Source organism: Microtus pennsylvanicus, chromosome 10 (assembly GCF_037038515.1).
Source record: "Microtus pennsylvanicus isolate mMicPen1 chromosome 10, mMicPen1.hap1, whole genome shotgun sequence".
NCBI classification, from domain to species: Eukaryota; Metazoa; Chordata; class Mammalia; order Rodentia; family Cricetidae; genus Microtus; species Microtus pennsylvanicus.
The window spans coordinates 6,300,421-6,316,034 of NC_134588.1; the positions used below are offsets into that span (position 1 = coordinate 6,300,421).

A 15,614-nucleotide genomic window follows, 5' to 3' on the forward strand; every position below is an offset into this window, starting at 1 on the left:
AACTATTCATCCCGATTGTCTTTTAGGAACGTCATAATGCATGAAGGCAGCTGGGGAGTATCTCACACACGCGTGCCAACAGAATCTCGCCCTGGCCATGTAGCCTTAATAGCTGGGTTTTATGAGGATGTCAGTGCAGTTGCCAAAGGTTCTGTTCTGAAACAATTTTGTCAGATAAAATGTTTGCTATATAAATGCTTTTCCTACCACTGAATCATGTCATTAGTTGAAAGCTCAATCTGTTTTTAAGGATTTGTGTGTGTGTGTGTGTGTGTGTGTGTGTGTGTGTGTGTGTGTATTTGCTTGTCTGTTTATGCACCCCATGTGTGCAGGTGCCCATGGAGGCCAGAAGAAGGTATTCAACTCCCTGGAACTAGAGTGAGAGGTGGTTGTGGGCCACCCAGTATTGGTGCTGGAATCTAAACCTAGGACACCAGGGTTCGCAAGAGCAGCAAGAGCTTTTAACTTCTGAGCCATCTGTCAAGTCCTAAGATTGTGCTTTGAGATTCTTTTAACAAGTCTATGAGTATGCCTTACTCACATGAACACGCCCTGGTATTGATTCTGGAATTAAATTTTAATCTGCCATAACCCTATGGCACTGAAAAAGTATGTGTGTGTAAATATGTTAGTGTAAATAATGTTAGACATTACAATCAAGAATTTAAAAGTGATTATTTTAGTAAGAAATGGATTATCTACCATTTATCTATCCATCTATCCATCTATCTATCTATCTATCTATCTATCTATCTATCTATCTATCTATCTATCTATCTGTTTTTGTTTTTTCAAGACAGGGTTTCTTTGTAACCTTGGAGCCTTTCTTGGAATTCTCTCTGTAGACCAGGCCAGCCTTGGACTCACAGAGATCCACCTGCCTCAGCCTCCTGAGTGCTGGGACTAAAGATTGTGGCACCACCGCCCAGCATCTTCCATTTATTTTAAGATAGCCTATAATAAGCCTAATAAAATCTGAGTTTTATGTGTTGTCTTCAATTACTGTTTAAAGAATGCTTCTTTCAGACCTTCTTTTGTTGTTTTCTTATATTATTGTGTGCTTCTCTTCTCAAGGATGGAAAGAAAATCCTGTCGAATTTGACTCTCTCTTTAATGAGAGCAGGTACACATGGAGCTGGGGGAGTCCGGACATCTTGCCTATGTTTGCCAAAGGTAAGCGTATCGAACATATTTCTTCAGGAAGCAAGTAAGTCAAAAATAAATGTTTTTATTGTTGCAGTGGTGAGGATTGGCCTCAGGACCTCTCCCGTATGAGGCTAGTCTGTTACTCTATTATACTCTGTCCCTTGGTTTTTTATTCTTTATCTAGAACTAACAAACAAACAAAAACCCAAAAACTTCATTTAACCTAGAGTGGTGGTGCATGCCGTCAGTCCCAGTGTTCTGGAAACAGAGGCAAGTAGATCTCTCGGAGCCTGAGGCCAGCTGTCCTACATAGTGAGAGTGTGCTCATGGTGCACATGGTACTCATGTAGAAGTCAGAGGCAGTGTGCAGCAGTCATGTCCTCCCACCATGTGGGTCCCAGGGATGTAACTCAGGTTGTCAGGCTTGGTACAAATGCATGGACCCATTTAGCCATCTTGCTGGGTTTTATTTTTGATATGTTGTATTTATTTATTTCTAAAGATTTTTTTATCACTTCTGAAAACGGGTATGTGTCATGCAGTGGACTTGTCAGTTCAACAGATAGGACTTCTCCTTTGTTGCATTTTAAATATTGCTGTGGAACACTATATATATATATATATATATATATATATATATATATATATATATATATATATATGCTTTTTGAGAGAGGGTTTTTCTGGGTGTCCTGGTGTGTTGGAACTAGCTCTGTAGACCAGGCTGGCCTCGAGCTCCCAGAGATCCACCTGCTTTTGCCTCCTGAGTGCTGGGGGATTTAAGGCATGTGCCACCACTGCCGGCTGAAATTGTTTTTATTTTTTATTTTTTGGAAGAACACTGTTAGTATTTTTGAATTCAATGAAATGATATATTTTATCATATAACAACCCTATTAACTTGAGCTCCAGTTTTCCTTTATATAAAATATGTTCTAATAATGTAACACCATAAAAGATTGTTTTAAAATTCAATGATTCACGTGCATCATTTATCAAAGTGCTTATTCTCGTTATGGGAACAGTGTTGGTATTTGGCTCTTTATACTTGGATAATTTCTTAAAGAAGCCAGTTGGTAGTTACATAAGATTTTAAATATGCAAACATTTATAATGACTAATCTATTTATTGTGCCAAAGTGTTGGCATTAATGCATATAATACTAATATGTTACCTAATATATTGAAATGCTACTTACAGTTCACTGCATTGGAGTTAGGCTTTGTTGAATTTGTTTATGTGGACAAATCCACAAATACTAGGTCATCTCTTAATTAGAAAATTTATTTGAAAAAGTCAGTTGGATGAAGTTCTTGTCGTTAAATGATCTTTCCTGGAGCAAAGTGACAGATCATTTAATGTAAAGATTCTATAACATTATATATAGCATGGATAAAAGTGGAAGCCCTGAAGAAAGTTCTGTGTCCCGAAAGCGAACTCTATGGTCAGAATTGTACATGTGCTGTTCATAAGCCGCTGTTACACTGGGCAGGTCCCATCTGCTATTTTATATCTCGTTCTTTAGGAAGTAGTGAGGGCTGGTTAAGTTACTGTGGCTTACCAAATTAGTCTTTCTACTTCGCGGCACAGTTGATAAAACAGAACTGATGCCACAGACCAATAGGAATGGTTCATTATGTGTGGTGGTAAATAACCAAAGTCTGCTTTCGGGGAGTAGAACGGCTGAGCAGAGTCAGTGTCAGTTGCGCAGAGTTGATGTAGAGTGTCATTACTTCATGCTCTGTTGTCGGGGAAAATTATTCTAAGGTGTGCTCCTTTTGTTTATGCTGCATTTGATTAACTGTGAAGCTGTGATTCTTTGCCTGTGTAAAACACCTGGCAGTCTAATAAAGAGCTGAATGGCCAAGAGCTTGGCAGGAGCAAGGATAGGCAGAGCTGGCAGGCAGAGAGAATAAATAGGAGAACCAAGGGAGGAAGACGTTGCTAGGCCTCTTTAGCCTTTTTATCACCAGGGAAAGGTGAGTGTGCTATCTGCCCATTCTGCAGCTCCATGATACAGGGCAGTCAGACCAGCAGCCCCACGAAGCAGGACAATCTGAAGCAATAGGGAGTCAAGTCAAAGCAGGAACTCAGTTTATTACTGTGAGCATCAGCTTATATAGGTTAAGTGACATCATGCGATGTAGGGGTACCTCCAGCCAATGAGAGACAGCTAAGCCCTTTCTCTGGCCTGAGGGACATCTACCTGGATTTGCTGTCTCATCTTCATTAGCTTTGAGACAATCCTTCAAACTCGAGCCAGGCTTTTCTCTGTCGTACAGGCCTCGAGGTACAGGCCCTGAGATAATTTTGGCCTAAAAGACGTCAGGAGCCAGCCAGCTACACAGTAAGAGTTCAAGTTACATATACAGAAGTAAGAAAGATAAAAGTCCAGAGTCAAAAGGTATTTGGGATAATTTAAGTTAAAGAGAGCAGGCTAAAAACAAGCCAGGCTAAGGCTGGGCAAAGAATAAGCCTCTCCACTCCAGAAATTGTTTTATATTCTTTTTTTTTATTTATTAAAGATTTCTGTCTCTTCCCCGCCACTGCCTCCCATTTCCCTCCCCCTCTCCCAATCAAGTCTCCCTCCTTCATCAGCCCAAAGAGCAGTCAGGGTTCCCTGCCCTGTGGGAAGTCCAAGGACTACCCACTTCCATCCAGGTCTCCTAAGGTGAGCATCCAAACGGCCTAGGCTCCCACAAAGCCAGTATGTGCAGATCAAAAACCCATTGCCATTGTTCTTGAGTTCTCAGTAGTCCTCATTGTCCGCTATGTTCAGAGAGTCCGGTTTTATCCCAGGCTTTTTCAGACCCAGGCCAGCGGGCCTTGGTGAGTTCACAATAGAACATCCCCATTGTCTCAGGTGCACCCCTCGCGGTCCTGAGTTCCTTGCTCGTGCTCTCTCTCCTTCTGGTCGTGATTTGGATCTTAAGATTTCAGTCCGGTGCTCCAATGTGGGTCTCTGTCTCTGTCTCCTTTCATCGCCTGATGAAGGTTAATATTCAGGAGGATGCCTATATGTTTTTCTTTGGGTTCACCTTTTTATTTAGCTTCTCTAAGATCACTAATTATAGGCTCAATGTCCTTTATTTATGGCTAGAAACCAAATATGAATGAGTACATCCCATGTTCCTCTTTTTGGGTCTGGCTTACCTCACTCAGGATAGTGTTTTCTATTTCCATCCATTTGCATGCAAAATTCAAGAAGTCCTTGTTTTTTACTGCTGAGTAGTACTCTAATATGTATATATTCCATACTTTCTTCATCCATTCTTCCATTGAAGGGCATCTAGGTTTTTTCCAGGTTCTGGCTATTACAAACAATGCTGCTATGAATATAGTAGAGCATATACTTTTGTTGTATGATAGGGCCTCTCTTGGGTATATTCCCAAGAGTGGTATTGCTGGGTCCAGAGGTAGGTTGATTGCGAATTTCCTGAGAAACCGCCACACTACTTTCCAAAGTGGTTGCACAAGTTTGCATTCCCACCAGCAATGGATGAGTGTACCCCTTTCTCCACAACCTCTCCAGCATAGGCTATCATTGGTGTTTTTGATTTTATCCATTCTGACAGGTGTAAGATGGTATCTTAAAGTTGTCTTGATTTGCATTTCCCTGATCGCTAAGGAAGTTGAGCATGACCTTAAGTGTCTTTTGGCCATTTGAACTTCTGTTGAGAATTCTCTGTTCAGCTCAGTGCCCCATTTTATAATTTGGTTAATTAGCCTTTTATGGTCTAGTTTCTTGAGTTCTTTATATATTTTGGAGATCAGACCTTTGTCAGTTGCGGGGTTGGTGAAGATCTTCTCCCAGTCAGTGGGTTGCCTTTCTGTCTTAGTGAAAGTGTCCTTTGCTTTACAGAAGCTTCTTAGTCTCAGGAGGTCCCATTTATTCAATAATGCCCTTAGTGTCTGTGCTGCAGGGGTTATACGTAGGAAGTGGTCTCCTGTGCCCATGTGTTGAAGAGTACTTCCCACTTTCTCTTCTATCAGGTTCAGTGTGTTCGGACTGATATTGAGGTCTTTAATCCATTTGGACTTGAGTTTTGTGCATGGTGATAGATATGGATCTATTTTCATTCTTCTACAGGTTGACATCCAGTTTTGCCAGCACAATTTGTTGAAGATGCTCTCTTTTTTCCATTGTATACTTTTAGCTCCTTTATCGAAAATCAGGTGTTCATAGGTTTGTGGGTTAAAGTCAGGGTCTTCTATTCGATTCCATTGGTCGACTTCTCTGTTTTTATGCCAATACGAAGCTGTTTTCAATACTGTAGCTCTGTAATAAGAGTTTGAAGTCAGGGATGGTAATGCCTCCAGATGATCCTTTATTGTATAAGATTGTTTTGGCTATCCTGGGTTTTTTGTTTTTCCATATAAAGTTGATTATTGTCTTCTCCAGATCTGTGAAGAATTTTGATGGGGATTGCACTGAATCTATAGATTGCTTTTGGTAGAATTGCCATTTTTACTATGTTGATCCTCCCAATCCAAGAGCAAGGGAGATCCTTCCATTTTCTGGTGTCCTCTTCAACTTCTTTCTTCAAAGACTTAAAGTTCTCTTCAAATAGATCTTTCACTTCCTTGGTCAAAGTTACCCCAAGATATTTTATGCTATTTGTGGCTATTGTGAAAGGTGATGCTTCTCTGATTTCCCTCTCTGCTTCCTTATCCTTAGTGTATAGGAAGGCAACTGATTTTTTCGAGTTGATCTTGTATCCTGCCACATTTCTAAAGGTGTTTATCAGCTGTAGGAGTTCTTTGGTAGAGTTATTGGGGTCGCTTATGTATACTATCATATCTGCAAATAACGAAAGCTTAACTTCTTCCTTTCCAATACGAATCTCCTTTATCCCCTTATGTTGTCTTATTGCTATTGCTAGAACTTCAAGCACTATATTGAAGAGGTATGGCGAGAGTGGACATCCTTGTTGTGTTCCTGATTTTTAGTGGGATGGCTTTGAGTTTTTCTCCGTTTAATTTGATGTTAGCTGTCTGCTTGCTGTAAATAGCTTTTATTATATTTAGGTATGACCCTTGTATCCCTAATCTCTCCAAGACCTTTATCATAAAGGGGTGTTGAATTTTGTTGAATGTTTTTTCAGCATCTAATGAAATGATCATATTTTTTTTTCTTTCAGTTTATTTATATGGTGGATTACATTGATAGATTTGCGTATGTTGAACCAGCCCTGCATCTCTGGGATGAAGCCTACTTGATCATAATGGATAATTTTTCTAATGTGTTCTTGGATTTGGTTTGCCAGTATTTTATTGAGAATTTTTGCGTCAATATTTATGAGTGAGATAGGCCTGTAATTCTCTTTCTTGGTTGGGTCTTTGTGTGGTTTTGGTATCAGGGTAACTGTAGCTTCATAAAAGGAATTTGGCAATGACTCTTCTGTTTATATATTGCGAAATACATTAAGGAGTATAGGTATTAGCTCTTCTTGGAAATTCTCTTAGAATTCCTCATTGAAACCATCTGGTCCTGGACTTTTTTTGGAAGGGAGATTTTTGATAACAGTTTCTAGTTCTTCGTGACTAACAGGTCTATTTAGATTGTTCACCTGGTCTTGGTTTAGATTTGGTATATGGTACTTATCTAAAAAATGTCTATTTCTTTTGCATTTTCTAGTTTTGTGGCATACAGGCTTTTGTAGTAAGATGTAATGATTCTTTGAATTTCCTCTGTGTCTGTGGTTATGTCCCCCTTTTCATTTCTAATCATATTTATTTGCGTGTTCTCTCTCTATTGTTTAATTAGTTTGGATAGGGGTTTGTCGATCTTGATGATTTTCTCCAAGAACCAACTTTTTGTTTCATTGATTCTTTGGACTGTTTTCTGTGTTTCTATTTTGTTGATTTCAGCCCTCAGTTTGATTATTTCCAGTCTTCTACTCCTCCTGGGCATATCTGCTTCTTTTTTTTCTAAAGCTTTCAGGTGTGATGTTAAGTCCCCGATGTATGCTTTCTCTGCTTTCTTTAAGTGGGCACTTAGTGCTATGAACTTTCCTCTTAGCACTGCTTTCATCCTGTCCCGTAGGTTTGAGTATGTTATCTCTTTATTTTCATTAAATTCAAGGAAGACTTTAATTTCTTCCTTGACCCAGGTGTGGTTCAGTAGTTGACTGTTCAGTTTCCATGAGTTGGTTGGCTTTCTGGGGGTAGCATTGTTATTGCCTTCTAACTTAAATCTGTGGTGATCTGATAAGACACAGTAGGACACTGATATTTTTTTGTATCTGTGGAGGTTTCCTTTGTTTCCAAGTATGTGGTCAATTTTCGAGAAGATTCCATGAGCTGCAGAGAAGAAGGTATATTCTTTCCTATTTGGGTGGAGTGTTCTATAGATGTCTGTTAAGTCCATTTGCTTCATTACCTCCAATAATTCTCTTAATTCTCTATTAGGTTTCTGTCTGATTGACCTGTCCATTGGAGAGAGAGGTGTATTGAAGTCTCCTACTACTAGTGTGTGTGGTTTGATGTCTGCCTTGAGTTCTAGTAATATTTCTTTTATATAAGTGGGTGGTTTTATGTTAGGAACGTAGATATTCAGGATTGAGACGTCATCCTGATGAATTGTTCCTGTTATGAGTATAAAGTGTCCATCTCGATCTCTTCTGATTGATTTTAGTTTGAAATCAGTTTTGTTAGAATTAGAATGGCCACACCTGATTTTTTCTTTTCCCAACCCTTTACTCTGAGTAGATGCCTGTCTTTGTGGTTGAGATGTGTTTCTTGCAAGCAGCAGAATGTTGGATCCTGTTTTTTATCCAATTTCTTAGCCTGTGCCTTTTTATAGGTGAATTGAGACCATTAATATTAAGTGATATTAATGACCAGTGGTTGTTTACTCCATTTACTTTTTTTCCCACTTCTTCTGTGTTAGGGTGTTCAAGTCCTTCTGTTGTAAGATCATTGGGTTCTGGTGTTTTCATGTCGTTTTTCAGATTATTGGGTGAATTCTTGCCTTGGCGCCTGCCCATCTCCTCCTATTGATCCTATCTAATGGGTCTTTTAAAACCGGATCAGGTTTCCCTGCTGCCCAGGGGCTCCTCTTACAAAATGCCTTTGCTCTCTTTCCTGGCTCCTGCCGGGGGCCAAGATTTCTCTCACCCCTCAGAAGGGTCTTCAGGAACAGGACCAGGCTCCCCGTTTGCCAGGGACCTCGCCAACAAAAGGCCTACCTCTTTGATTTAATTGTAGTCGGGCGATCTGCTCTTGGTGTTGCTCGCTGGTCCCCGCCACCTGAGTCTGCTGCCGTGCCGGTCTCCACCGGTCCCCATCTGTCGCTGCCTGCTTCTCTTGTTTTATATTCTTAATACAGGTTTCATGAATTTATAACATTAGCATATTTACCACCTTGGTATTTGGCACTAAGCAGCATTTCACCTTCCCCAATCCTTGCTTTTGAGACAGGGCCTGGCTGACAGGAAAGCTGTGATTTTTTTTCTCCACTTCCCTAGTGCTGGGATTATAGGCACTCACTGCAATTCTAGGCTTTTATTTCCTTATGTCGAGACAAATGCACATAATCTTAAGACAAGCGAAATGTTTGAGTTTTTTAGGAAGTAGTATGCTGGCCATCTCTATCTATTTAATATTGTATCTTCTTGAGAGCACACATTTCAATGGGAACAAACTTCAGAACTAATTTTTATTTTATTGCATATTAGGATTTTGACTATATATATTATTTTGAGAAGAAAAAGAAAATGTTGATGTATATAACATGAATGATAGAATATAAAGTAAGCTATTTCTCCTATCTTTCCTATTTCTATCATAAAGCACTTTGTAATTAATTCTGCCTACTTGTAAGTAAAGCAGGTATGATGGAGGCAGCATACCTGTAATCCTGGAACTCAGGAAGCATAAGAGGAAAGATAATTTGACGTCATGAGTTCAAGACTAGTGTGTACAATATAACAATTTTATCTCAAAACAGCAAAAATACTTTTGATTATTTCATGTTTTATAACAGCTTAAAAGGTTTTTTGGGTTTTTTTTTTCCAATTTGTGTATTTCTCAAAATTTTTTTTCAGGTGCTAGTGGTGACCATGTTTATACCTACAGTTATGATGCTCAAAAAGAGGATTTTGGTGCTCACGATGCCACAAAACTGGATACCTGGGTTTTTGATAAAGTTAAGGTACTTGCTCTTTTGCTTCGTTTTGAAAGAGGGTCTTGTTATGTAGCCCAGGCTGGCCTTAGTTGTGGGACTTCTTCCCTCAGTGTCCTAAGTTCTGTTTTACATGAGAGTCCACCTGGGGAGGTGTTTGCTATTGAGTGGTTCGTAACTAAATACATACTTATGTAGAGTCCTGAAGATTTATTTCTGAGTGAGCTCATCTCAAGTTTAGTTTGCTGCCTGTCTGAACTGGAGCATTCGGTGTTGTACCATGCTATTTTTAAAAGGCAATTATATTTTATAAAATGACTAATAAAGTTATTTTTTGAAATATCTCTCTAAAACTTTGTGTTTAGAGAGATAAACTCCAAGGTAAAACAAGTCCTACATTATGGTCCAGAAAAACCTTTTTTCCATTTTTAGTTTGATGAGCCACTGCAGGCAGCTCTTGACCTTCTGTTGACCTTGGAGCTTTTGGGCTGGTCGTAGTGGGCCATCTTGAAAATGCCTTGCAAAGGAGTAATTTTATAATAACAAAAAAATTAGATTTTTAAGAGAGTAGGGGCTGGACAGATGACTCAGCTCCTGTCGACTCCCCAGGTTTGATCCCTAGCACTGTGAGTGTCTCACAACCACCTATAACTTCAGTTCCAGGGGTCTGACAGCTCTTGTGCCTCCTTGGGCACCTGTGTGAACTTGGTAAACATACATATAGTCACAAACACATAAAAAGTCCGCACAAAAGAGAAAATTCCGATAAGCCTAAACAGATTAGTCGGCTAGCCTTTACTAATTGCCCGTGAGCTTCTTTAAATAGCAGAACTTGAAAAAGGCATTTGAAGTGACTACTGTTGAGACACAGGTTGAGCTCCACCTGGTTAGTGTTTCATAGCTTCCCAAATCTTGTGTCTATGGTTCATGGAGAAAACTATAAAATTAACTCAAGGAGACTGTAAATGGAAGCTTAAGGGCAGTTTTATCCTTGAATAATTTCTCTTAATTATTCCACTTATGCTTTTAAATACATTATAGATTTTTAACAATACCTTATGGAAAGTTAGCATCTTTTAAATCTATATACATTTATGTAAACAATGATGATACGTGCTAACATAATCTGTTTATTCAGATAATTTTTTTGTTTTTATTTTTTGGGACAGATTTTTGTGTATAACAGCACTTGCTGTCCTGAATCTAGCTGTTGTAGACCAGGCTGGACTTGAACTCACAGAGATCCTCCTGCGTCTGCTTCCTAAGTGCTACGATTAAAGTCGTACACTACCACTGCCTGGCTTATTTAAAATCATTTTAAAGTGCTCTCTTTGGGTGCTTGCATACATGCTTATAAATGTGAATCAGGGTGAATTATTAATGTCTGAAAGGCTTATGAATCTAGGTTATTATTAGGATATTAATGTAATAAGTTCTGAACTGTATTTAAGTGGTGTTTCTCCACCACTGGACAGCCAAAGCAGGTCCTAGTCACGGAAGAGGAAGTAGTTAGGCATTCTCACAACCTCAGTAAGAGGTCATAGTTTGACTGAAAGGACGGTGGACAGGGTGATGAAAAATGACAATTTCCAAGTATACTTAGATATAATAAATGTCCTGTACTCCTCCCACCATTGCTGATTAACATTTGCCTTTTAGCCAGATAGTTCTTCAGTTTTTAATTACAGTAGATCTGTGGTAAGAATAGTATGAAATTAAGCTCCTTTTCCTATAATTATTTTGCCTAATTGTTTCAGAATAGCTCAAAGGTTATTTGGACAGAAATGTCTGAATTGATAACAAAGACTTCATGTTATATCTTGATGACAAAATTAAACACTATAAAATGAATTATAGTTATTTATAAATTAACTACTTTTCACCTGATTTTTTACATTTAGGACTTCTTTGATGATGCGAGGAACAACCAGTCTTTGTTCTCAAAAGTGAATGAGGAAAAAGTAGTTTTTTTCTTACACTTATTAGGAATAGATACAAATGGACATGCTCACCGACCATCGTCAAGGTAATACTAATGATGTGTTCAATTTCAGCTTGTGGGGAATAGCTATCCCATTTGAAATTTTGATGTGATATGAAATTTTATTTGTAGTTATAACAAAAGAGCTAGTACTTTATGTCCCTGCTATCCTGTAGGATGTTTTCAGCTATATGATGTATCATTTATAGTAGTTAAGATCATGTATGCTTTGGCCACACTGCACATTAAAATAAGTGAAATAGATCTTCACCTAGTCTGTATTCTTCACTTATCAAGGCAGAGAGAAATGTCTGAATTACCCACATTTTGGGAATATTTTCAGTGAATCTCAAAAGCATAAACAGTTTTATAATTTTTATAACAGAAGATGTAATTCCCTGGGTGTTTGTTTGATCAGCTTTGTATCCAGATAATGGTTGCATAAAGTGTTGCTTGTTACTTCTTTAGCGCTATTCTCAGCTTTGCAGACCATAAGAAAGAAGAAATCATTTAAATTTTTATTCTTTATTTTGAATTGGTTTTATGCTAACTATAATGTCTGATGGTTTAATTACCAGCATGAATATCTCATTTTCCCTAGTTTAACATGATGTACTGTTTTCATTAGTGAAATATACTCATATTAAACCAGCTTTGTGCAACTATGTGGGAAGCCTGAGTACAGTTCTCAGCACTGCAGTAGATTAAGTCACAAATACTTTATAGGGTGGGAATATTCTATATTTTAAATTATTATTGTTCCCTATTAAGGTTACCAAAGCCGTTTATATGACGTGGACTTAAAAGTCCATTATCCTGTTTAGGATTTTAAAAGTGTTTATTAAAATATATTTACTAATCAATATTTTCCTTTTAAAATGTCTATGAAAATTATTTGAGGATTTTTTAAATTCATTAAAGGGAAAAATTAGTCTTAACAGGAGCCTCTGATTTTAAAATAGTAAAGCATTTCTTCAGTTCTTGACTTAAATGTAATGAGTAGGGGTTGGATGAATTCGATTGCTCTAAATTAATATAACTTGTTCTTTTGTTTCTTTGTAAACAGGGAATATAAGGACAATATTAAAAAAGTTGATGATGGAGTGAAGGAAATTGTGTCAATATTCAAGCATTTTTATGGTGATGATGGGAAAACAGCATTTATCTTTACCTCCGACCATGGAATGACAGACTGGGGTTAGTCTGTGTTTTTGTGCTACCTTAGTGAGAGTAGCGGCAGATATAGTTTGCAAATATTGTTCAGAAGATCCGATGTCTTGCAGTATGCAAAAATCCAGCACATAATTGTATGTTTAAAATATTAAATAATCTGACCTCTATAAGGGATCCTTTTTTTTCTATTTGTAAAAAGAATATAGTCTCATTTACAAATGAGTAAGTAGAAAAAAAAAATCCAAGTACTTTTAAGTTTTCTTCACAGTTTTCTATTAGAAAAGAAATTCTACCTGGAATCCCTCCCATGTAGAGTGATGCTAGTTACAATGCACTGCTGCATTGCTGCAGCTGTGTGATGCTAGTTACAGTGCACTGATGCATTGCTGCAGCTGTGTGGTGTTAGTTACAGTGCACTGCTACATTGCTGCAGCTGTGTAGTGTTAGTTACAATGCACTGCTGCATTGCTGCAGCTGTGTGGTGTTAGTTACAGTGCACTAATGCATTGCTGCAGCTGTGTGGTGTTAGTTACAGTGCACTGATGCATTGCTGCAGCTGTGTAGTGTTAGTTACAATGCACTGCTGCATTGCTGCAGCTGTGTGGTGTTAGTTACAGTGCACTAATGCATTGCTGCAGCTGTGTGGTGTTAGTTACAGTGCACTGATGCATTGCTGCAGCTGTGTGGTGTTAGTTACAGTGCACTGCTACATTGCTGCAGCTGTGTAGTGTTAGTTACAATGCACTGCTGCATTGCTGCAGCTGTGTGGTGTTAGTTACAACGCATTGCTGCATTGCTGCAGCTGTGTAGTGTTAGTTACAATGCATTGCTGCAGCTGTGTGGTGTTAGTTACAGTGCACTGATGCATTGCTGCAGCTGTGTGGTGTTAGTTACAGTGCACTGATGCATTGCTGCAGCTGTGTGGTGTTAGTTACAGTGCACTGATGCATTGCTGCAGCTGTGTGGTGTTAGTTACAGTGCACTGATGCATTGCTGCAATTGTGGGGTGTTAGTTACAGTGCACTGATGCATTGCTGCAGCTGTGTAGTGTTAGTTACAATGCATTGCTGCAGCTGTGTGGTGTTAGTTACAGTGCACTGATGCATTGCTGCAGCTGTGTGGTGTTAGTTACAGTGCACTGATGCATTGCTGCAGCTGTGTGGTGTTAGTTACAGTGCACTGATGCATTGCTGCAGCTGTGGGGTGTTAGTTACAGTGCACTGATGCATTGCTGCAGCTGTGTGGTGTTAGTTACAGTGCACTGATGCATTGCTGCAATTGTAGGGTGTTAGTTACAGTGCACTGATGCATTGCTGCAATTGTGGGGTGTTAGTTACAGTGCACTGATGCATTGCTGCAATTGTGGGGTGTTAGTTACAGTGCACTGATGCATTGCTGCGGACAACTGCGGACTACCTAGGACAGTGTGCTCCCAAGATTCCCAAGGCAAATGTAGTCTGTGCTCGGAATGATATGACATAAAGATGAGGTTTCCATTCTTGAGCTGGGTCCCATGTAATAAAGGACTGAGGCTGGAAGAAAAGGGTTCTGTGCACTTCCTTGCGTATAGCTGTGACCCAAGCACATGAGAGCAGCTTAAGAGGAAATATTGACTCACTGATTTAGAGGATTCGTTGTGCTTGCTTGGGTTGGGCAGAACGCTATGTTTCTGGGGTGTTTGGCAGAGGATCTTTTTACCTTGTCGTAGATAGAAAGATAAGATAAATAGGGACGAGGGCAGGGTATACCCTCAAAACATACCTCCGGTGACTAATAACTTAAGCTAGCCCCAATATCCTAATGTTTCTGCAGCTGCCCAAAGCAAGTTTTTAGTATGTAAACCTGTGGGGAAAGTTTTGTTTTCAAACCATGGTGAATCTAGCATTTTACTGTCCTTTTTAGAGGCCCTGAAATACTTGCTCCCAATTGGGAAACGACTCCTCTCAAAAATATCTTCCCTATTCTCTTTTCCTGTCTGCCCCAGCCCCTTCTCTTGATGACCCCTGAGCCTTGGTGCATATGTGCACACGTGATGTAGATGTCCCATTAAAGGCTGAATGTTCATTAGCCACCTGTTTTCATCACTTTGATCAGTTACATATCATTGCAATTATTGCTCCGCACTTTAAGAAGCAGCTTCTTTAGCTAATGCTGACAAGTGATAATATACGGATGTCAGCTTAGTTATTTATTGAGAAGACAGTTTGACAGTCACATTATATCTATTTAGCAAAGCAGTGGTAGTTCCCGAATTTGGGCCTCTGATTTCGCTAGCTTCACATGGATCAATTCTTTAAGACAAAGCATTTAGAGATGGTTTTGTGATTATTGGTGATTATATACTCATCTGACGACTCTTGATGTCTCTGCTGTAGGTTCCCATGGCGCTGGTCATCCTTCAGAGACTTTAACTCCTTTAGTGACTTGGGGAGCCGGGATCAAAAGTCCTCAAAAAGTATCAACTCAGCAATTTGATGACGAGTTTTTAAAAGGTATTAATATTTGTTTGTGTAGTCACAAATGCCCATGTAGATAGCATTTAAAATAGGACTAGAATTAAACTAAGTTGACATTTTCAATAAGATTTTAACAATTACTTGAAATTGTTTTAAATTCCTCTTTTTAATGATTCTGTCATTAATCATTGTTATATGCAAATGCTTCAAATCCAAGAGTTGGTTAGGTTGCTTTCTCTCCTTTTCTCTTTTTCCCCACAACCATTTGTTGAATATTTCCCAGTATACCACTGTTAGTAACTATTTTGGCCTTTCTAAATATCTAGGAATCAGAAATTTTAATCTTGTTTTATTATGTTAAAATTTTAATTAGAAATAAGAATAAAACAAGAAGGAAGGCACAGTTCCTTAGAGACAAATTATAAAATTAATTACAATTTTCCAACTTAAGCAAAAAACATATTAATTTTGAGGTTGCAGTTTCTAAAAGAAATATATATATATATATATATATCCCTTATATGAAAAGCTAGATGTAGTACAAAGTTATTTCTCTCTGGACCCAGATGAAGAAAGCACAGCATGTCTTCATGTATGGCATGGTACATTTTTTTCTTTTTTCTTTTGGTTTTTTTGAGACAGGGTTTCTCTGTGGTTTTGGAGCCTGTCCTGGAACTAGCTCTTGTAGACCAGGCTGGTATCGAACTCACAGAAATCCGCCTGCCTCTGCCT

At 38.7% G+C, this 15,614-nt stretch overlaps 1 protein-coding gene across 3 annotated transcripts in view; it reads left to right on the forward strand.

Moving 5' to 3' along the window:
* The window catches only part of Pign (phosphatidylinositol glycan anchor biosynthesis class N), a 129,299-nt gene that overhangs the window by 8,304 nt on the left and 105,381 nt on the right, over positions 1-15,614 (forward strand). For 2 of the 3 annotated variants that reach the window (XM_075987647.1, XM_075987646.1), the window contains 6 exons: positions 27-148; positions 1,075-1,173; positions 9,196-9,302; positions 11,174-11,298; positions 12,320-12,450; positions 14,802-14,918. In XM_075987647.1, coding sequence (XP_075843762.1) covers positions 27-148; positions 1,075-1,173; positions 9,196-9,302; positions 11,174-11,298; positions 12,320-12,450; positions 14,802-14,918 — 701 coding nt within the window. The remainder of the gene's footprint in view (positions 1-26; positions 149-1,074; positions 1,174-9,195; positions 9,303-11,173; positions 11,299-12,319; positions 12,451-14,801; positions 14,919-15,614) is intronic. The other variant, XM_075987648.1, reaches the window with a different exon arrangement.